The sequence below is a fragment of the Mobula birostris genome, chromosome 5, assembly GCF_030028105.1.
Source record: "Mobula birostris isolate sMobBir1 chromosome 5, sMobBir1.hap1, whole genome shotgun sequence".
In the NCBI taxonomy this organism is placed as follows: domain Eukaryota; kingdom Metazoa; phylum Chordata; class Chondrichthyes; order Myliobatiformes; family Myliobatidae; genus Mobula; species Mobula birostris.
The window spans coordinates 37,451,942-37,476,303 of record NC_092374.1 but is presented as its reverse complement, the minus strand read 5'-3'; the positions used below and the strand labels follow the sequence as shown (position 1 = coordinate 37,476,303).

Below are 24,362 nucleotides of genomic sequence, written 5' to 3'. Positions count from 1 at the left end.
TACCCTCAGCCTCATTTCTTTCCCTTCTTCCACCCTCTATCTGCTCATCACCAACACACTCCTCCCCCAGGCTCTTCCCCTCTCATTTTTGGTGGCATGTGCTTTTAGGCTTTTGAATCTTCTGCCCAATATTTCTCTCCAGTACCCCGCGGTCTCTTCTGCTTCAGAATTCTATCCCCGTTCAGTCTGAGGGGAGGCAGATTGAGAACAGAAATGCAAGAAATATTAAAGATGAAGGCCAAGGCTTCATGGGATGGAGGAAGAGGCATTTACTGAAGGACAGCATCGCAGACGCCCTGGAGCAGAAAGCCTCGAAAACAGATGTAGCAGTGAGAGAACGGCTGAGAGGGGATGGTATCCTTGTAAGGTGAGAGATGTAGTTTAGGCATCTGTGGGAATCAGTGGGTTGTAGTAAATGTGTTTCCCGAGGTGGAGACAGATTAAGAAAAAGAGAAATGTATTAAAATAATAGTGAATGGTGCCAGGATGGAAGTTAGCAGTGAAAACTTAGCTCTGCCCCAGAGGAGACTAGATGGAGGATCGGTAGGAAATAGAAGGAATATAACTGCGTAATGTTAATTATGATGGAGGGGAAGCCACGGTTCATATTAGGATATACGCATAGTCTCACCATTGCAAATATGATGGAGGTGGGAGAAAATAGGCTTATAATTGGTATGACACTAGCACATCCCTCAAGGTGGAGACAGAGAGCCAGACAGACCCAGAAAGCAGAGGAAAGAGTTAGAAATGGACATTGTAAAAGTGACACGAGAAAATCGGCAGATGCTGGAAATTCAAGCGACACACACAAAATGCCGGTGGAACGCAGCAGGCCAGGCAATATCTATAGGAAGTAGTACAATTGACATTTCGGGTCGAGATCCTTTGTCAGGACTAACGGATCTCTTACTATCTCTTTTTTCCATTAGCTCTGATGAAGGGTTTCGACACAAAACGTTGACTGTACTTCTTCCTATAGATGCTGCCTGGCCTGCTGCGTTCACCAGCATTTTGTGTGTGTTGATTGTAAAAGTGACAGCAGGGTGGAAATTGGCAACTAAAGTAATAAAATTTGAGCTCTACACGAGTACAGGAAGCAGCCCCAATGTATTCAGTACATCAGAGAAAGAGTTAAGGGAGAGCTCCCCGAGTAGATCCGAAATAAAAACATCTCCACCAGATCAGATGCCTTTTTGTGGCATCTGTGGAACTGAGGTTTGCAAGAAGAGAACTTTCTCATGAGACCATAAAGCAGAGGAGCATAACCAGGCCATTTGGCTCATTGAGTCTGTGCCACCAAGTGAGACCATTGATTTAAAACTAACAAAAAACATCACTGACAAAACCTCTATCGAAGATGAAGAAAATGTTTCATTATTAAGAACACAAACGGTCTATGTAAAAAAAAACAAATATGTAAGATATTTGAGGAACTTCTAAGATTATGGATAAAAAGAGAGGATAAGGGCTGAAGCAACACTACAATTTCAAAGTGTTTGTACAATCATACTGCTTTGAATCATCTTCTGTATGATTTTATAATTTTAATAAATAAAATCCCTAAACATTGGTGAACCATACTCAAATTCCCCATGGGTCATTATTCTGTGCCATGAGTGATAGAAACATTTTTATTCTCCTAGTTGGTCCCTTACATTATTAGCGCTCTGTCCAATGCAGGACTTTCAGGAAAGATGACCCATGCACGAGAAATAATTTCAACAGTCAGTAAGTTCAAAAACAACACACTCAATCACTCTATAACAACAGGTATTGCATCAATTTTTCTGGACAAAATGTTTTCAAGTTTCATTGATATAGTACAAGTCTACTGGATTGAAGTAGATATCTAATTTCACAGCATCTAAAGCAGTTAATTTTACTTTATTACCTGTGTAACTGGATGATGCCTTTCCACACAGATTGTAGTCATTGGTGGAGATACTCCCTGGCTTGATCCACCTTTAAACCCTCTTGCGGATGGGTCATGTTGCCCTGTCAGACGTGCCACTATGGTTTTCCCAGCTTTTTGCTGTACGGAGCTTGTACATTTGGTCACAGGCTACACATGGAACAAAAGAGTCAAGGTTAAAAAAACTAAGTCACACCACTAGTCTATTCACAGTAAGAACAAGTTGGTAAAATGCTAACTTTTTAGATAATTCTTCCTGATCTCTCAGAGTTTCCTTTGGTAACAACCCTTCTGGCATAGCATGTTGCACTGAAAGGTCTCCTACCACACAGGATCAATTTATAATTGTGATCACTCATAACCCAATTCTCATATAAAGAACAATGAAGGCTATGTGACACAAATACAACATAAATACTTCAGAGTCTTCATTAGGATCCAAAGGGGCCTCAGGATAGATTGTGACCCCCCCCCCCCAAACACTGTCACATCAACCCACTTCCCTCGCCCAAGTATTCTATTGCAATTTACATCTGTCTGTACCTACAAGACAAACTTAGCTGATTTACTCGCAATGTTAGTGTTGCATGGGCTTAACAAAGGACCTTTTCTCTTTTTACGATCTCAAGACAAAACTGGACTTTAAAACCATCAGGTAATGCAGCACAGTGAGTTGCTTGTTTGCAGAGGAGCTGGACTTGGTGCAGACAGCTTTGCTGCCTGCTATAGGAAGGCATTGGAGTCGGTATGCAGAGGTGACCTGCAGTGTAACGGCGGGTGATTGTCTTGGATGTTTTTCTTAGGATTGCAAAACCCTTTTGGATACTGATAATGTAAAATGCTATAGGCCATTTCCCTTGTTTGTTGGTGCGACAGAGGGGATGACCTGGTAGACAGTGGAACCACTAACCATAGGAGGGAACTTATAGGTGAGGATGTGAGTAAGATACTAAATGAATACTTTGCATCACCATTCACCAAGGTGAAGAACAGAGAATAGCGAGACATGTGCGGGGCATGGTAATGTTCTAGGACATTCTGAGTTCAAGCTAATGTTGCTGCTATGTTTTTTTGAAGAGCATCAAGATAAAAGTCCCCGTGAGGCCCTGGAATATATCCCAGGGTTACTGAAAAAGACAGAGATCTTTGTACCCTTTCCTGGAGGACTTGTGGAGTAGCCAATGCGGTTCATTTGTTCAGGAAAGTAAGCAGGAATGATTCAAGAAATGGTAAGCCAGTTAGCCTCACAGCAGTTGTAAGGAAGCTTTGAGAGGACTTCTATGATGGAAATTATGCACATGGCTTGATTAGGGACAGTAAGCATGGTTTTGTGTAGGCAGGTCCTGTCCTATAAACTTAATTGAGTTCCATTTTGAGGCAATGAAGATGACTGATGAGGGTAGAGTAGTGGATTTTAGTTATAGCATTTGACAAAGTCCCTCATGGCAGGCTGATCCAGAAGACTAAGATGCATGCGATCCTTGTTCAATTGATATTTTGTACTCTAAATTGGATTCCCAGAGAAAACCGGGTGGTGGTGAAACTATGTTCTTCTGGTTGGAAGTCCATGAGCAATGGTTTTCCTCGGAAATCAATGCTGTCCCTCTGGGTTTATGACAGATGAAAATATAGATGGGTTTATAAGCTAGTTTGCAAATGACACAAAGATTGGTGGAATTGTGGACAGTATAAAGAGTTATTACAGTATAACAGATCAGTTACAGATACTTGCAAAGAAATATCAAATGGAGTTTAAAATCCAAGCAAATGAGAGGTGTTATGCTTTGGGAGGTTTAATGCAAGGAGAAAGCATACTGGTAGGATCCTTCACAGTATTGATATACAGTGGGAACTTGGGGTCCAAGTCCATAGGTCCCCGAGAATGACTACACAACTAGATGGGGTGGTAAAGATGGTGTATGACCTGCTTTCCTTTGTTGGTCAGGGCACTGAGTACGAGAGTAAGGGAGTCATGTTGCAGTTAGTTTAGTTAGGACACCGTGAAGGGTCTCAGCTCGAAACGTTAACTATACTCTTTTCCATTAATGCTGCCTGCACTGCTGAGTTCCTCCAGCATTTTGTGTGTTAGTTTAATTCAACATTATGTTCAGCACAGATAAAATGAGCTGAAGTTCCTGTTACCGTGCAATACTGTTCTGTCGTCTAAGAAAACTTAGTTGATTCTCCTCAAAATAAACAGAAGCTCTCAAAATGCAAGAAACAGTGCTGCAGAAGTAGTGCTGATGATGCATAGCTCCAGTAATCCAGGTGATAATTGTGTGGAATTTGCATACTCTGACTGCAAGAGTTTCCTGCAAGTACTTCAGTTTCCACCCACATCGCAAAGGAGACTGGTGGCTAAGTGGCTGCTGCAAATCACCTCTAGTTTAGGTAGATGGCAGGAGAATTGATGAGTACATGAGGTTACAGGGAATAAAGTGAAGTTATGGCACTACACAGGGAATGCCCTGAGTTGGCAGAAAGCTGTAATGAAACGGGGAATCAAAGAGGGCAGAACCTGGCAAATAGTAAGGCATTAAGGAATGTTGAGCAGAGGAACCTTGGGGTTGAAAGTGGCAACACAGGTAGGAATATGTTGTATGACATGTAGACCAGTCAAGACATGAATATAAAGTTGGGATATCACAATGCAACATTACAATTTCTAATATAGGCAGTACTTATAGTACTGTGTGAAGCCCTGGTTGCCATACAATAGGAAGGATGTGGTTTCAGAGAGGAGATTACCAGGATCTTGCTTGCATTGGATGGCTCTATTTAAGAGGAGAGATTGAATAAGAATGAAGAAGATTTTGCAGTGATTTGTTATGTTTTATTGAAAGAGGCATAGATATGGTAGACAAAATACCCCACCCCATGGTAAATTAAGAGAGTAAAGGTTTAAGGAGAGAGGAACAAGTTTTAATGGGGAAATTGAGAGGAAGGTTTTATTTGATTACACAAAGTGTTTGATATTTGGATTACACTTGTCAGAGGTAGTGGAGAAATCAAATATCAATCACTACACGTAAGAGACATATAGACAGACACTTACAAAGACAGAAGGGTATGGACCTAATGTAGCAAATAGGATTAATGTTCATGGGCAAAAAGGTTGGAATGAATATGGTGGGCAAAAGGGCTTGTTCGTGTACTATGACTATCAAAGCTGAAAGTTTGTGGTTATTACTTATTGACTTAGAGACAAAAACCTCATTTACAACAAAAATAGACAGGTAAAATGACACAGACTGTACCTAACCATCTTTGAGTAAGCCCAGCTCTCAAAATAGTAAAGTTATGTTAAATGATTTAAAATCTGCATTGTTCTTAAACTGCAACCTGACCGGATTTCTGGTCTTCGTCGTATAAAAGTGATCAAAAAACCATTAATAAAATTGCAAAAGAAATTTACAAGGATGATATCAAAATGGAAAGATTACAGCCATCAGAAAAGAGACTTCTTTCGTAAAGAGAAAATGAAAACCATGTTCCATCCCTGGGATGTATGTGGAAATAATAATGGAGAATCTCAAACTAGGGACTATAAATACATTAATAAATTCCACAGTGAGATGTTTAACTAATTGGAATGTATTACTCAAGTCCTTGAAGTGAAATAACAGCTTAACTGAGAAAGGATCCAGTGCTCTCCCAGAGTACATGATGAATAAATTCTTCTCGGGCTTCCAGCTGGATACAAGTATCAATTATAACCAAAGTTTTGAAGACCAACTCTGCCACCTTCTTCAGGGATAATGCCTGGGTGTGTCTAGTCATGTGGTATTTGTACCCCCTGTAGCCCAGCCTTCCTGTTTGGTTGGTCCCCATCCAATCAGGTTTGCGCTGTCCCACCCCGTTTACAATTGAATTCCAGTTCTTACTTCAAGCAAGACCTTTGGCTTTGTTAAAATTCTTTTCCTCTGGTTTTATTTCAACAGCTTGTTTTACTAAGCAGTCCCAAAAGCCACTGGCGCAATACAGTAGTTTTATGCCGTTGCAGTCAATCCCTTGGCCATTGCAAATGCAGTGTTCTGCTACCGACGATTTCTCCAGGTAACCCAAACAGATACACTTCCTGTGTTCTTTGATACGGGTTTCCACCGTGCATCCCATCAGGCTGATATATGCTGCTCCGACAAATCAGCCAGATGGGATGCACGCTGGAAACCTGTATCAAATAGTACAGTCGCAATGGCGATAAGATTGACTTCAGCACAAAACTACCATGCTGTGCCAATGGCTTTTGAAACAACCTGGTAAAGGAACTTGTTGAAATAAAACTAGAAGAGAAGAACTTTAACAAAGATGAAGGTCTCGCTCTAAGAGCTGGAATTTGATTGTAAATAAGGTGGGAAAGCGGAAACCTGATTGGTTAGTCCTCATCTAATCAGGTTTCCATTCTCCCACCTTATTTACAATCTGGCCACAAGACTGACTTTGGCACAAAACTACTGTGCTACGCCAATGCTGTTCACTCTGCTGACCCACGACTGTGCAGCAATACACAATTCCAATCAAATCATCAAGTTCGCGAATGACACAACCGTGGTGGGTCTCATCAGCAAGAACAACGAGTCAGTATACAGAGAGGAGGTACAGCAGCTAAAAGATTGGTGCACAGCCAACAACCTGTCTCTGATGTGAATAAAACAAAAGAGATGGTTGTTGACTTCAGGAGAGCATGGAGCGACCACTCTCCGCGGAACATTACGGCTCCTCCGTTGAGATTGTTAAGAGCACCATATTTCTTGATGTTCACCTGGCGGAGAATCTCAGCTGGTCCCTCAACACCAGCTCCATAGCCAAGAAAGTCCAGCAGCATCTCTACTTTCTGCGAAGGCTGAGAAAAGTCCATCTCCCACCCTCCATCCTCACCACATTCTACAGGGGATGTAGCGAGAGCATCCTGAGCAGCTGCATCGCTGCCTGGTTCGGGAATTGCACCGTCTTGGATTGCAAGACCCTCTAGCGGATCATCAGGGTCTTTCTTCCCGCTATTACAGACATTTACACCACACGCTGCACCTGCAAAGCTAACAGTATTATGAAGGACCCCACGCACCCCTCACACAAACTCTTCTCCCTCCTGCCATCTGGCAAAAGGTACCAAAGCATTTGGGCTCTCACGACCAGACTGTGCAACAGTTTCTTCCCCCAAGCCATCAGATCCTTAATACCCAGAGTCTAGACTGATATCTACATCATTTATCATATTGTAATTTGTCCTCTACTGTGCCTATTGTCTTGTTTACTAATTATTGTACTGCTCTGCACTGTTTTGTGCACTTTATGTAGTCCCATGCAGGTCTGTAGTCTAGTGCAGTTTTTTTAATGTTGTTTTACGTAGTCTAGTGCAGCCTTGTGCTGTCTCACATAGTTGAGTGTAGTTTTGTGTTGTTTCATTTAGCACCATGGTCCTGGAGGAACGTTGTTTCATTTTTACTGTGTACTGTACCAGCAGTTTATGGTCGAAATGACAATAAACTTGACTTGACTTGACAATGGTTTTTGGAACCATTTGGTAAAGGAAGCCAGTGAAATAAAAACAGAGGAAAAGAACTTTAACAAAGACAAAGGTCTTGCTCCAAGTAGGAAATGGAATTCAATTGTAAACAAGCAACACACATCAAAGTTGCTGGTGAACGCAGCAGGCCAGGCATCTCTAGGAAGAGGTACAGTCTGGCCTGCTGCGTTCACCAGCAACTTTGATGTGTGTTGCTTGAATTTCCAGCATCTGCAGAATTCCTGTTGTTTTCAATTGTAAGCAACGTGGGAGAGTGGAAACCTGATTGGATGAGGACTAACTAATCAGGTGGGGCAGAATAAGGAGGTATAAATACCACTGGATTAGACATACCCAGGCAATATTCCTGAAGATGGCAGAGTTGTTATTGAAATATCAGTTATAATCAATACCAGTGTCTGGCTGGAAGCCCAAGAAGCATTTAAATGTTTTAAAATGGGAATTAAATAAAATAGAGGCTAGAAAGGTGTTTTATGTAGCAAGGTAGACAGAATGGGAAGCAACCTGTATCAGCAAGATTAATTGGGCATTTGTACATTCTAATAATTATGTACTTGGCATTAAAGAATTCAGTTGGCAACTTTGCTCAAGATTGGAGAGAAAATACCTGAGAAGCAAGGGTAGGAAACCAGGAGGCAAATCAGTTGTTCATTTGAGACTAAATCCAGGAAAATCATCAAATGGAATACAAAATAAGCTACTGATTTGGTGTTGTTGCTTTGCACCAGCTATGAAGAAAATGCATAATTCATAGTATTTACTTAAATCATTACCAGCTTTTGGGCTGATTGGAATCCTAATGCCGAAGATGTTGTCACTGTGGTAGTAACTGGTGGAGTAGATGCACCTCCTGATCTTGTCTGGGAAACATTTGTCGAACCAAAATGTAAAGTAATCTGGGAACAGAATATGTGGGAAGGTTAACAGACTAATGTGCAAGACCTCACCTGCTAGAAATACTTTCTGTAAGAAACAATAATAAACCTTAAAACACATTGTTATATAGTATTCAGTCACAATGTGGAAAAATATTTTTATTTATCCATCAACACGGCCAACATAAATAAACGTGAAGGGTTTTCAGTATCAACAGATTGAGCCAAGGTTGCTTGAAGCATAGCTGCCAATAATGCAGGAAACTAATGAAAATGCATAAATCAGAGGAAGAGGAATATCTGGAGAAAGGAGATGCGTAGCTTTTTATGGGTTCTAAACACATTGATAATTTAGAGGTACCAGAGAATGAGGTGGTGCCCCACGAATACACGAATTATGAGCAGTAGACCTTATGGATGGGCTGCAATTTACTGGAATAGAAACAGAATCCAGTTACAAGTACATTCAAATACATTTTGGTGCCATTTTATCTGAGACAGGCTTTGAGACAGAAGGAAATGATTTTTCAAAAAGCAATTAGGATGGAATGAAAATACAGTTTGAAGAGTAAAGTTTCACCCATGAAATGAGGAAAAAACAGTGTGGTAAACAAAAGCCAAGATATTTGGTCTAACAAAATGAAGCAAATGCAAGTAAAATACAAACTGCTAGAGGAACTCAAAAGGTCAAGCAGCATCTGAGGCAAAAGCTCAGATCATCTTTTGGGTTGCAACCTAAAGCTTCAACAAATGCTGCTTGATCTGCCAAGTTCCTCCAGTAGTTTGCTTTTTGCCCCAGATTCCAGCATCTGCTGTGTCATGTCTCTACACTCAAGCAGATACAGACAACACAGGCAGTGTAAAGGTGAAAGCAGAAGGTGGGGTACAACTAGAGTTCAGCAACCTCTATGTAGAACAAGACTGCACATTTCTGTGTGATTATGCCAAAGGGCAATAAGAATCGGGACTGAGTTTGTGGTGGATTTTAAGGGAAAGCAGGGTTTATGAAGCAGATAAAATATTTTGTATTTTCAGATAGTCAGTGGTTGGTATGATCTGGTTCAGAAAGAGTAGCTGGTAGAGATGCTGATTATGACTGACGATAAAAGAGGTACAAGTCTGCCAACATCTGTGAACTTGACACCAGGTATCCGGAAGCTTTGCTCATTACAGCCAGGGACTTTAACCAGGCCAACTTCAGAAAGGCGCTGCCAAAGTTGTACCAACATGTCTCCTGCTCCACTAGAGGCCTGAATATACTTGACCACTGCTACACAGCAGTCAAGGATGCCTACTGTTCCGTCCCACGGCCTCACTTCGGAAAATCGGATCATTAAGCCGTACTCCCCTCCCGGCTTACAAACAGACACTGAAGCGGGAGGTCACGGTGTCAAAAACAGTGTCATGTTGGACAGAGGAAACGGATGAGGTCCTCCGTGACTGCTTTGAATCGGTGGACTGGTTAGTATTCAAGGACCTGGCAGCTAACCTCAATGAGTATGCCTCAGCTGTCACGGACTTTATTTGGAAATGCATGGAGGACTGTGTGTCTCGCAAGACGATCCGGGTATTCCCTAACCAGAAACCTTGGATGAATTATGAGGTCAGGTCCCTTTTAAAGGCTAGAGCTGTGGCTTTTAGGTCCGGGGATACCAGTCACTACACGGAATCCAGGCGTGAACTCCGGAAAGCCTTTAAGGGTGCCAAGAGGCAACATCGAGCCAAGTTGGAAGCCCAGGCTAACCAGAGGGATGCCAGTAGACTATGGCAGGGTCTAAATGAGATCACTGGGTGCAAAAAAAAGGCTGGAAATAACAATACCTGTGGCGCTTCTCTTGCTGATGAACTTAACGTATTCTACGCAATATTCGAACAGAAGAGGAGCGTCCCACTCCCTCTGGATGAACCGGACCCGGTGGCATTGAGATTCATCGTCACTGAGGAGGACGTTAGCAGGGCCTTCCTGAAGATAAATCCAAGGAAGGTGACGGGCCCAGATGGCATCCCAGGACGGGTTCTCCGGGCCTGTGCAAGCGAGCTAGCTGGAGCGTTTGCTGAGATCTTCAACTGCTCCTTGCTTCAGTCTAAGATCTCCTTGTGTTTTAAGAAGGCAACGATAATCCCAGTGCTGAAGAAGAGCAAGGTGGCATGCCTGAATGACTATTGACCCATGGCTCTGACATCAATTGCTATGAAGTGCTTCGAGAGATTGGTTATGGCATACATCAACCACAGCCTATTGGTCAACCTCGACGCTTTGCAATTTGCCTACCGAGGCAGCAGGTTAACGGCAGATGCCATCTCTCTGGCCCTACATTCCTCCTTAGAACACCTGGGGAATAAAAACGCATACGTAAGGCTCCTTTTCATTGAATACAGCTCTGCCTTTAATACCACCATTCCAAATAAACTGATTCCTAAGCTACGGAACCTGGGCCTTAGCACTCAGATCTGCAGCTGGATCTTCAACTTCCTCACAGACAGGACCCAGGCTGTAAAAATAGGAGACAAGCTCTCCTCTACAATCACTCTGAGCACAAGGCTGTGTACTCAGACCCCTGCTGTACTCACTGTACACCCATGATGTGTAGCCAAGTTTCCATCAAGCTCAATATATAAGTTTGCTGATGACAACAATTGTAGGCTGTATCTCAGGTAATGATGAGTTTGAGTACAGAGGGGAAAAAGAACCTGGTGGCATGGTGCGAAGACAATAACCTACCCCGCAACGTCAGCAAGACGAAGGAATTGGTTGTTGACTTCAGAAGGAGTAGCGGACCACACGACCCAATTTACATCGGTGGTGCGCAAGTGGAACAGGTCAAAAGCTTTAAGTTCCTAGGGGTCAATATTACAAATGACCTGACTTGGTCCAACCAAGCAGAATTCACTGCCAAGAAGGCCCACCAGCGCCTTTACTTCCTGAGAAAACTAAAGAAATTTGGCCTGTCCCCTAAAACCCTCACTAATTTTTATAGATGCACCGTAGAAAGCATTCTTCTAGTGTGCATCACAACCTGGTATGGAAGTTGTCCTGTCCAAGACCGGAAGAAGCTGAAGATCGTGAACACGGCGCAGCACATCACACAAACCAAAGTTCCGTCCTTGGACTCACTTTACACCGCACGCTGTCGAAGCAGTGCTGTCAGGATAATCAAGGAAACAACCCACCCAGCCAACACACTTTTCGCCCCTCTTCCCTCCGGGAAAAGGCTCAGGATCTTGAAGACTCGTACGGCCAGATTTGGGAACAGCTTCTTTCCAACTGTGATCAGACTGCTGAATGGATCCTGACCTGGATCTGGGCCGTACCCTCCAAATATCCGGACCTGCCTCTCGGTTTTTTTGCACTACCTTACTTTCCATTTTTCTATTTATGATTTATAATTTAACTTTTAAATATTTACTAATTTTACTATGTTTAATATTTTTAATATTTAATATTTGTACTCCAGGGAGCAGGAAGCGCAGAATCAAATACCGCTGTGATGATTGTACGTTCCAGTATCAATTGTTTGGTGACAATGAAGTATAAAGCATAAAGTATGAAGAACGGAGGAAAGACAAGGTGATGTGCACCAATTCATATAAAACAGCACTGCTAACTTTCAGTAAGGATCTTTCACAGCTTTGCATGCATCCTTATTTAGTCTCACAATAAAAAAAATGGGCAATAATCCCTTAATTTGAACTCAAGCATTTTCAATGTTGTAGAGTTTAAAACCTCAACAAAATAATTGTAGGGAACATTAAATATAGCAAGGGAGGAGGCAAACACAAAGATAGGAGGGAGATTGATTATCTGGCTGCATGGTGCCACAACAATCTCTTCCTCAATCCTCATATGGGGATCTGAGGTGGAGAGAGTCAGTGATGTGAAATTCCCTGGCATCATTTCAGACACAAGGCAGGTAGTATCTCTACTTTTATAGAAGTTTGTGCAGGTTAGGCATGTCATCGAAAACTTTGTCAAACTTCTTTAGATGCATAGTGGATTGCATCTTCACTGGTTGCTATCACAGCTTAGAATGGAAACACCAATGCCTATAAACAAAAAAGCTTACAAAACTGAGTGGATACAGCCCAGTCCATCACAGGAAAAGCCCTCCCACCATTGAACACATCTATAAGGAGTGCTGCCACAAGAAAGCGACGTCCCAGCATTTAGGTAATACTCTTTTCTTGCCGCTATTGGGAAGAAGCCTTTGGTCCCACACCACCAGGTTCAGGAACAGTTATTACCATTCAACCATCAGACTCCTGAACCAGAGTGGATGACTTCACTCACCTTAAAACTGAACTGATTCCACAACTCTTGGACTTACTTTCAAGAACTCTACAACTTACGGTCTCAATGTTATTCCTTACTTATATATTTTTTTTTTTTCTTTCTGAATTTGCAGTTTGTCATCTTTTCCACATTGAATATTTGTCAGTCTTTATGCAGGTTTTCATTGAATCTATTGCATTTCTTTGTATCTACAGTGAATGCCCACAAGGAAGTGAATCTCAGGGTAGTATATAATCACATATACGTAATAATAAATTTACTTTGAATTAATTTACTTTTATTAATTAAGATACTTCCCTAGTTCAGTGGTTTGTTTCTCTCCACCTAGCTGGTCCAGAGCAGAGACAAAAATACCTGGTTTACAAAAATAATCAACATGGAAATGCTTTAGGACTGTATTATGAGTTGCACAGAGCATCAGAATTTTCTCCAACTGCAACACTGACCTCTTGTGACAATGTGAACAGATTTGCAGTTGTATGTGTACTGCAAAATGAGGGAATTCTGGTTTTAAAAAATATAACACACGCACACAACCTCTTTTTAAAAAAAAATACAAATGTTAGGAACACTAAGTGCTTGATCTGTGCTGACAGAAATAATTCACAATACAGAGCACATATTGCAGGTATCAATCACAATTTCTCCCAAACACTGTTGAAAAGGAATTTATTTCCCTTTCAGGAGATCCATGTTGATCCTGTTCATTCCTATTACTATGCCTACTTGGACCAGACCCACCAGTATGTACTTCACTGTTTTTCCTCCCCTTCCTCCCCTTTTAAGTAGTGAGGATCCATTTACTACCTTCCAATCTGTGGGAACCATTTTAGAACCAGCATAATTTTGGAACATGACTCATGGTGCATCCACCACCATCATCATAGTCACTTCTTTCAAACATACTGAGGAACACCAAAATAGTAGGGAAGTTTCAAAACGCAAATTGTGGAGGATTACAAGTTTAGTGTAAAGGGGAAGCTCAAGAAATTACCTTTAGTTTTAAAAATACCACTTTAGTATGGAGATAAAGATGATACTTTACATTCTAGAACATTTGAGATTTCTCATTTTTTCCCTTTTTCGAAGGGTCTCCCTTCCACCACCATTGGTGCTGCCCTCACCCACACTCCACCATTTCCTATACATATGCCCCTCACCCCATTGTCCTGCCGTAACAGGGATACAGTTCCACATGTCCTTACTTAACACCTCACGAGCCTCCATATCCAGCACATCATTCTTTTAAACTTCTGCCATCTCCAGTGGGCTCCTACCACTCAGCCCAGCTTACCTCCCACCTTTTCCATCGGGATCACTCTCTATGCAACTCCTTTGTCCACTCGTTTCTCTCCACTGATCCCTCTTCCTGGTACTTAACCCTACAAGCAAGACAAGTGCTACATCTGCCACATCTTCTCCTTCACCACTATTTGAGATCCCAAACAGTCCTGCCAGGTAAGGTTACACTTCACCTGCGAGTCAGGATCATCAAATAGATCTGGTGCTCCCAATGCGGCCTACTCTGTAGTACACTGATGATACAGGGCGCAGATTGGGGGATTGCTTTGTCGAGCAGCTTCGTTCTGCCTACCGCAAAAGGCAGTAGTTCCCAGTGGCTACTCATTTCAATTTGATTACCAACTCCCATTCCGACATATCGGTCCACAGCTTCCTCTACTGCCACAATGAGGCCAAATTCAGGTTGGAAGAGCATCATGTCATTCCATCTGGATAGCTTTCAATCTGATGGCATGGAGATCAACTTTCCTAACCTCTGGTGATTTCTCCCCCTCCCCCTCTTTTCCATTCCTAATTACAGATTCCCTCTCACCTACCACACCTCTCTGGGGCCCCCCCTCATTCCCCTTCTTCCATGGTCTACTTTCCTCTTGTATTAGATGTCTTCTTATTCAGCTGTTTAACTCTTCCACATCCCCTGCATGCATACTTCATACCCCCCTCCTCCATGACCCACATGGTCTTACCTATATACCTGACAGCTTGTACTTCTTTCCTTCCCCCCACCTTTTTATTCTGCTTTCTGCCCCCCCTCCTTTTCAGTCCAGATGAAAGGATTTGGCTGGAAACATGGACTGTTTGTTCCCCTCCATAGATGTTGCCTCATTTGCTGAGTTCCCCCAGCATATTGAGTGGGTTGCTCAAGATTTAAAGCATCTGAAAATCTCCTGTGGTTATTAATCCTGATGACCTGCAAGCAATTATAAACTCTTGGATTCTACATTTGCACCTGTATCTCCCTACTTTCATACTTAGTACTCCTTGCAATAAAGGCCAACAACCCTTTCCAACTTCGTAACTATTAGTTATTCTCTTATGTCAACACTTTATACCAACACTGTAAAGAATAAACTTCATTTATTCTTCCTTTCAAAGTAGATAGTTCCATCCACTGACTTATTGTGCTCTTCACCCTATATCCTTCTGCAGGTTCTGTCTTTAAAACACATTACCTACCTTTGAATTTTCAGTAACTACAGCTAGTGTGATGTCACAATAATGGTACCAATACATTTTTCTCATCACTCCCCCCCCACCCCCACTAGCTTACACCATTCATTAAAAGGAACATCATATTATTGAAGGCAGCAAATAGAAGAAAAGGGTAGGTTACTCTTAGCTTATTATTATGTCTCAAAGTGGAAAAAATTAAGGATGTGATTTCATAGCTGGTGGTTCACACATCCAGCATCTTGCATTTGAAAATGTAAGGCGGAAACCATACCAAGCAGTGGTTATTTGAGATGGTTACACAGCTCAAGACTACCAAATTACCATGTATTGCACTTTATCATTTTTCTACAATTTAAGCATACCACAAAGTAAAAAAGTATAATATTATATTATGTAGTCCAGAAGTTCAGTATGTCAAGTGCATCTTGACCAGATGTGCAGTGTCTTATGCCATTTCAACAATTTCACTAAATATAGGAAAGTGATTGGTTTTCAGGCTACACCAGGCCAGTTCATTGTAGCCCATCACCAGGGGCTACAATAATTAGCTGATCTTGTACACGTCATTCCAACTGTAGCACTATTGCTTGTTTTTGAAAAATATAGCTTTATCATTGTTTTCTTAACTGATGATGGCAAGCTCTTGTTCTCTGGCTTTAGATTGTGGGTATTATGCTAAATTCTACAAAACAGATTAAAATAGGGCATTTAGTTCAACCTGTCTAGCCTTTTATTTGTGATCTATAAGAAGTCTTTTCCATCTCTCTTCATACATCAGCATATTCTCTCTCCCATCTGTCTTTTGAATTGCATTTAGGTTGTCTGCAACAACTGTACCTTATGGCAGTACATTCTTTATGTAAATAAAAGTTATCACATCCAATAGAAACTCCAGATTTAGAATCACTCATATGTAAACATTTCTGCATGGATACTACTCAAACCTTTCCTAATCTTAAAGGACACTGTCAAGTCACCCTTCAGCCTTCTCTTCCGAAAAGAATGTTTCTCAATTCTGATATCCTTAGGACACCATAATCCGCATTATTTTGCAATTGTCGCATTGCTATAGATCAGCAGTTGATAGAGCAAGACAGGCTTAATATCAGGGAATATAATCTTGACTGACATGTCATTATCACAGATGAAAGGCCTCGACCCAAAATGAATGTCCCCCCTGCCCCACTCCATACAGATGATGCCTGCCTTGCCAAATTCATCAAGCAGTTTGCTTATTTCTCCAGACTCCAGCATCTGCAGTCGCATGCCTCCATAATACTTGAAAGTTACCAGAGCAGACCCATTCCACTTCTTGAAAGTACTTTGGCCATCAGGAATTTCCTCATTTTCCGAATACTGCAATAATATGTTGAAGCTGTTGGTCATAAGTTTTTCCACTAGCCTCTGAGTTAACTCAGAGATAGATGCTTTCTTATATTTAAATTTTTGCTGACTGACAGACTTAAAAGGTTTGATAGAATGCAAAAAGAAAATTTCTTAATTCCAGCATCTGCAGATTTTTTTTGCGTCCTAAATTACATGTTGTTGGACGGATTGTACAGCATTACTAGTAAGTCCTGTTTTGGGGGCAACTGGCAGTTCTTCATGGACTTGGAGGTGTATTATAACCTTTAGATCCTCAGGGGTTGTATCCACAAGAGCTTGACCAAACACATTGCTGGATGTTTCTCACTCTACCTACCAATTGTTTTTTAATTTCACAACCCTTTCTTTGGATTTCCATTCATTAATTGTAAATGATTACTGGACGCATATCAGATGCTCTGAAGGATAGTTTCTTTGATTGCCCTGATGCAGGGGAAAAGTGCTACACTGGGCTAACATCGGAAAGGACAGGAAAACATTTTTTTTTAAGATTACTTTTCATCCAGAGATTTGTATAACCCCAACTAAAAACTAGCTATTTGGGGCCAGTGCTTGATCTACAGTTTAGATGTTTTCCACCTTCAAGATCTGCAAGATTTAATAAATTTATTACATCTGTAAGCCTTCCAAAAGTATAGCCAATGCTTCCCACTTATGCAATGACCTGAACTATAGGATCACGGAAGGGTATTTGGAGAAGGGTATTTCTCCATTCCAAACATCTTATAAATAGTTCACCATTCCCTTATAACAGGGGTCCCCAACCTTTTTTGCACCGCGGACTGGTTTAATATTGACAATATTCTTGCGGACCGGCCAACCCCGGGGGGTGTTAATCACGACCAGAATATAGGTGATAAGACAACAATACATCACTTATAAGTGGCTAATACACTCAATTTCGTTTCTAAAAGGGTTTATCTAACGAATATTAAACACACTAACAATAAAATATTAAACATATTTTCCTCACATGAATATAGTGATAACTCAATTATAAGTCACTTATAAGTCAATAGCATCATAACATTTTATGTAATGTTTGGATATTAAAAACACAGCACATATTTTCCCTGTATGAACATATAAAATCATTGCAACACACCAATATCGCTGAATCAGTGGGAGCCCTGGGCTTGTTTCCCTGCAACAAAACAGTCCCATTGAGGGGTGATGGGAGACAGCAATACTCGAAAGGGATACCCTATGTCCAGTCTATTCCGCAATTTAGTTTTCGTTGCATTCCTTGCAGAAAACCCCACTTCGCAGAGATATGATGCTGGAAATGGAAGCAACTTTTTCAGTGCTTTTGTGGCTATCTCAGGATATTCAGCCTTGACTTTGATCCAGAATGCCGGCAGAGATGTTCAGTCAAACATACTTTTCAGCCCATCGTCACTTGTAAGCTCGAGGAGTTGATCTTCTTCCCACGCTGACATAGATGATTCACTGGGGACATTCACAAATGTGTCACGGACTCATTCCTTTGCACGTCGTGGGTCATTTGCGGTTGGGAAGTAACGCTCGAATTCTGTCGACAGCGAAGATAGGTGACCGCGCACCAGCTGTGAGAAGGACAGTGCAGCCTCAGTCTCTCCCAAAATGCCAGCTAATGTTGGGAACATGTCAAATATGCCCCTGTCCACTCGCCGTCCCCACAGTTCCAGTTTGGCTTTGAAAGCAGACACTTTATCTGCCAACTTGAAGACAGTTGTCATTCTCCCCTGACGTGACAAATTGAGTTCATTGAGCAGGTTGAAGATGTCACACAGAAAAGCGATTTTTGCTATCCACTCCTCGTTACTGAAGTGGGCTGCCAGTGGTGACTTTTTTTCCTGAAAGAAATCTCTGTAGCTGCTCTCTTAACTCAAAAACCCTGGCCAGGGCTCTCCCCCTTGATAGCCACCTGAGTTCAGTGTGTAAGAGAAGGCGTTTGTGCTCTGCATCCATTTCCTCGCAAAGCTGCTCAAACAGACGTGAGTTAAGGGCTTTTGCTTTGATGTGATTGATAACTTTAACAATGTCACTCAATACGCTGTTAAGATCAGGTGCCATTTTTCAGCTAGCCAGCATTTCCCTATGTGTAGACTGGTATTCAGGAGCAAGCTCCTTGACTCGGGTAGTGAAACCAGACAGCCGTCGAGTCACAGCTGCAGCCCCGTCTATGCCTATTCCAACACAGAATGACCAGTCCAGTTTGCCTGACATGTAGTCATTCAAAGACTTGAATAGTTCTGCCCCAGTTGTGTTAGTTGGCAGCAGCAGTGCACACAACATAACCTTGTGTACATCGTCTTGAAATATATACCGCACTTAACCCAGCAGTATTGCCTTCTCGTTGACATCGGTAGACTCGTTGACCTGGATAGCATACCATGGTGACTTATTAAGCCATTCCAACAGCTGTGCTTCGATGTCCTCCACTATGTCATTGATTCTCTTTGAAACTGTGGTAGCTGAAAGAGAAACCTCTGCCATCTTGTTAGCTGCAGCTTCTCCCAACATTTCATGGCACATGTCCTTGGCAGCAGGCAGAATCAATTCTTCACCAACAGTGAAAGGCTTCTTAGCCTTAGCAATACGGCTAGCCACTAAGTACGATGCTCTCAGAGCAGCAGCATTTGTGGAGGTGGTGGCTCTCAGCACTTGCTTCTGTCCCGCTTGCTCATGTTTTTTCTGTTCAAAAAACTCAACAAGTTTGTCTTTAAGTGCAGGGTGTTTGGACTCAAGGTACCGAAGCAGTTTTGAGGGCTTCATTGCCTCATTAGACAGCTTATCTCCACATATCACATACAGGGGGCTTGGAGCGTGTGAGCCACCTGTCGCAATAAAGCCATATTTTATGTACGACTCATCATATTTTCTGTTGAAGGAAGCTTCTCTTTTTTGCAGTCTCGGCCTCAGCTGTCTCTGCGTTATCATCGTTAGGCTTTTTATGTCCCCTACCACCTCTTCTAAAGAAACTCTCAAGCGACGTTTGTTTTTCACTCAGAGTGGTTGTAGGTTAATGACCGACTGATGACCTCGTGTGTGTTCAACTTCAACAGTGGGCGTGACAGGGAATGAGGAAAGGTGCAGTTAACTCATATCGTTTCATATCGCCAAATCATATCATTTCCTCACGGCCTGGTAGCACATGCTTTGTGGCCCAGTGGTTGTGGACCACTGCTTTATAATACATATCAACTATAATAATTTGTGCACCTGATATTTTAGCTCTATTGAATTAATCCATTGTACCAATTTGGATTTAATCATACACGTTATTTTTGCCTTGAAGAGCTCCAATGGGCACATTCTCTTTCTCTTCACCATTTACACCTCGGACTTCAACTACTGCACAGAGTCTTGTCATCTGCAGAAGTTTTCGGATGACTCTGCCATAGTTGGATGCATCAGCAAGGGAGATGAGGCTGAGTACAGGGCTACGGTAGGAAACTTTGTCACATGGTGTGAGCAGAATTATCTGCAGCTTAATGTGAAAAAGACTAAGGAGCTGGTGGTAGACCTGAGGAGAGCTAAGGCACCGATGATCCCTGTTTCCATCCAGGGAGTCAGTGTGGACATAATGGAGGATTACAAATACCTGGGGATATGAGTTGACAATAAACTGGACTGGTCAAAGAACACTGAGGCTATCTACAAGAAGGGTCAGAGCCGTCTCTATTTCCTGAGGAGACTGAGGTCCTTTAACATCTGCCGGACGATGCTGAGGATGTTCTACAAGTCTGTGGCGGCCAGTGCGATCATGTTTGCTGTTGTGTGCTGGGGCAGCAGGCTGAGGGTAGCAGACACCAACAGAATCAACAAACTCATTCGTAAGGCCAGTGATGTTGTGGGAATGGAACTGGACTCTCTGACGGTGGTGTCTGAAAAGAGGATGCTGTCTAAGTTGCATGCCATCTTGGACAATGTCTCCCATCCACTACATAATATACTGGTTGGGCACAGGAGTACATTCAGCCAGAGACTTATTCCACCGAGATGCAACACAGAGCGTCATAGGATGTCATTCCTGCCTGTGGCCATCAAACTTTACAACTCCTCCCTTGGAGGGTCAGACACCCTGAGCCAATGGGCTGGTCCTGGACTTATTTCATAATTTACTGGCATAATTTGCATAGTACTATTTAACTATTTATGGTTTTATTACTACTTAATTATTTATGGTGCAACTGTAATGAAAACCAATTTCCCCCAGGATCAATAAAGTATGACTATGACTATTCAAAGTAATTGGGGCAGAACCGCAATGCCAGAAAGCAAAATCAAATACAAAATGCAGGAAGCATTCAGTAGGTCAAGCAGTCTCAAATGTATGACATAAGGAGCCTTTTTATGAACTAATAAGTTTGCAGGGAGTGAATGAAATGGAGAACATAAAGGGATAAGGCGCAGCTTAAGTTATTTGGGCTACAATTAAAAATTAGCAGACAGAAGAGAAAAAAATTGAAACAGATAGACAAAAGCAGTACTTTCCTAAAATTAAGTCTTGAGGGCTGCCTAGACAGAAGACAAGGTGTTATTTTTCAAACCTAGAACAATGTAGGAGGTTGAAGGACAAGGGTCAGAGTGGACACAAAATTAAAGTGACAGGTGCCTGGCAGCTCAAGATAGCCTTAACGACTGAACTAATGAACAATCACCTGATAGGTATCCTCTTTTCTCCACTGGTGAAGGCACAAAATTGTGAAACAGGAAGTAGAATAAGTGAATTATTGAACATGGAAGAATCATTTGGTTTTTCATGGTGGGAATGAAAGGAGGACAGATGTTGCATTGCTTCTATCTGCATCAAAAAGTACTGGAAGGAGACTAGTTCGTGGTAATGCAAGAGGACCACAACAGTTCCTTCAGATGCTGAAAGGGAAGGGGAAGCCTTTGCCATGGAATCCCACTGAAGAGGAAATTCAGGAAAATAATCTGACAATGTGTTTTGGAAGAAAAGGTCAAGAGGTCGAGAAGTGTAGGATATAGAAAAGCTTGAGAGGAAGTCATGGTTAAAGGAAAAGGGAGACAGTGATGTGGAAAATCTTATTATGATAGATACAAAGACAGAAATTGCGGAAGACTGAAATGGAGTTCTTTGAGTAATCACATGCAAGGTGCACAGCCCTTAGGCCTAAGAACCCTTTTCTGTGCTGTACTTTTGTATGACTCTATCTAGTCCATACCTGACCATTGAAATTGCCTATTCCCATTGACTTACACCGGAACCATACCCCTACCATTCATGTATGTATCCCAACTTCTCTCGAACATTGAAATCAAGCTCGCATTCATCATTTGTGCTGGCAGTTTGTTCCACACACACGACCATCCAAGTGAAGTTTCCTCTCATAACCCCCTTAAACGTTTCACCTTTCAGCCTTAACTATGACTTCTGGTGATTTTGCAGAAGATAATGATTTGAAAACACATGTGGATATAAACATTCAGGCATGAACGAAACTCAAAACACAATAATTTTCTGCACATCAGGATGTGCTACTTAAGTTTCAGAAATAATCTGGCAAGTCTCTTCCTATTCTCTTTGGATTTCAGTCATTTCTTAGTTTCAGATGCCAAACATTTCTCCATCCAAAATGAACACAATCTTGTTTAAAAGGATTTCCCCTCTCATCCTACAAAGGTCCTGCCTTGTTTTCTCCATGGTCTTCTACAATATATAAATACAATATTCAACTGTGACAACAGCCAAATTCCTAATAGACTATTTTTGAAGTAATGCTGTGATAAAGATGTTGAAAGACATGTCAATGACATCAGTTGAAAAAGCCAAGTGACTTGGCAGTTTTATTTATTACTTATTCCAGACTTTGCAAGACTGTCATTATCTTTACCCAACATCCTTCGGTCCAACTACTTCTTCTCTGTGACCTTTTTGATTTATGCTACACAACCAACACATTATCCTTACAGAACGGTGGGAGAATAAAACAGCAAGGGACGTCTTTAATGAGGTAGACCTTGTAAAGACATGTAGGGTCCGTAATGACGTTTTTAATAAATGCATTTATTGCTTTACATACAGATGTATTGCCACTTAGAATTTCACCAATTTGTAACTGAACTTGCCATTAATTCAAAGTTGGCAAAAATGTGGTCTCATTTATCTTATTATAACAGTTAATAACCAAAAAATGACAAAAGCAGCAAAGGATACACTACTGTGCAGAAGTGGAGGCACATGTAAAGCCAAGGTGCCTTCAAAAATAATGAAATGGGAAGTTCCTATATACCAAAAAAACCTCTATAAGAGCAGTGAACAGTAAAATACTAAATCAAATCAATATTTGGTGTGACCACCCTTTGCCTTTAAAACTGCATCAATTCTCGTAGGTCATGCAGCTCTATGGGGGGGCGGGGAGGAGGAGAGAGACAATGAGACAGAAAAAAAAATTGGCATTTTTGGTAAGGTTGTTCCAAGTGTCTTGAAGAACTTGCCACAGTTCTGCAGGCATTTGGCTGCTCGCTTGCTTCTGCCTCTCCAAATAATCAGACAGCCCCGATGATGTTGAGATCAGGGCTCTGTGGAGGTTATACCATCTGCTGCAGAACTCCATGTTCTTCTTTTTGCTGAAGATAGCTCTTTATGACCTTGGCTGTGTGCTTGGGGTCACTGTCCTGTTGCAGAATGAAATTGGGATCAATTAGACACCTCCTTGATAGTACTGCATATTGGTTGTTAATCTGCTTGTACTTCTCAGCATCAAGGATTCCATTAATTTTACCAGATCACCAAGTTCATTTGCAGAAATCCAGCCCCAAACCTGGAGGCAACCTCCACCGTGCTTTACTGTTGGCTGCAGACACGCATCCATGTAGCACTCTTCAGTTCTTCAACACACAAACTGCCTGTTTTCAAATTTTAACTCGTCAGTCCAGAGCACTTGCTGTCATTGTACAGCACCCCAATCCTTGTGTTTTTGTGTGTAGTTAAGTCTCTTGGTTTTGTTTCAACATCGGAGGAACGGCTTTTTGGCAGCAACTCTTCCACAAAGACCACTTCTGACGAGATTTCTCGGGACAATACAGGGGTGTACTTGGGGTCTAGTGGTTTCTGTGAATTCAGAGCTGACAGCTGTGCTGGACTTCTTCTGACTTAGAAGGAATGCCAGTTTGATATATCTCTCGTTTGTTGTACTCAGTTTCCATGACTGAATACTTTGTTTCTGGTCCTCAATTTTGCCCTTTCTTTGTGCTTCTTCAGGAAAGCTTGAACAGTACATCTTGAAACTCCTGTCTGCTGCAAAATTTCTGCTTGGGAGAGACCATGCTGATACAGGATGACCACCTTGTGTCTTGTTGCTATGCTCACTCATACCATGGTGTAAAAACTGATGATTTTAAGGTTAAACTGTCACATCTGCCGCACACTCATCTTCAAGTTTGATTCTCCTTCACCCAGTTTGATTCCTTCTACACCAGCTTCTGATTTAGTTAATCAGTTTAGTTTATTAAACTCAATGTCATTGATCATTAATACCTGTTGGCTATCTTTAATTATACACTAGGCAGTAGACCTACAAAGTAATCACATTTTTATTTGAAAAGTGGTCTCTTAAAGTTACTTTCTTTAACGAAATATAAAGATTTCTCTGTAAAATTCAATTTTTTTGGAAAATGAAAAACCAAGGGTGCCCAAGACTTTTGCATAGTACTATACATTTGAAACAAAAGAGAATGCTGAAATTCCTCAGCAAATCACGTGGCATTCTTGGAGGAAAAGGAATACATGCTTCATGAATCAAGTAAATTATCAGACCTGGTCCCTCTGCTTTTATTTCAGCTTTCTTAAATCTAGAATTCCTGTTCTTAGAGGCAATCTCTTTGCCCTTGACAAATTGCAAGATGGCAAAAAAACTCAAACAAGCTAATAAAAATAGACTA

The 24,362-nt window shown here is 41.6% G+C and overlaps 1 protein-coding gene across 6 annotated transcripts in view; it reads right to left on the bottom strand.

Moving 5' to 3' along the window:
* poc5 (POC5 centriolar protein homolog (Chlamydomonas)) overlaps positions 1–24,362 on the bottom strand; it is a 111,247-nt gene that overhangs the window by 5,738 nt on the left and 81,147 nt on the right. For 5 of the 6 annotated variants that reach the window (XM_072257885.1, XM_072257880.1, XM_072257883.1 and 2 more), the window contains exons 11-12: positions 8,216–8,338; positions 1,895–2,065 (exon numbers count right to left, since the gene is read on the bottom strand). In XM_072257885.1, coding sequence (XP_072113986.1) covers positions 1,895–2,065; positions 8,216–8,338 — 294 coding nt within the window. The remainder of the gene's footprint in view (positions 1–1,894; positions 2,066–8,215; positions 8,339–24,362) is intronic. The other variant, XM_072257884.1, reaches the window with a different exon arrangement.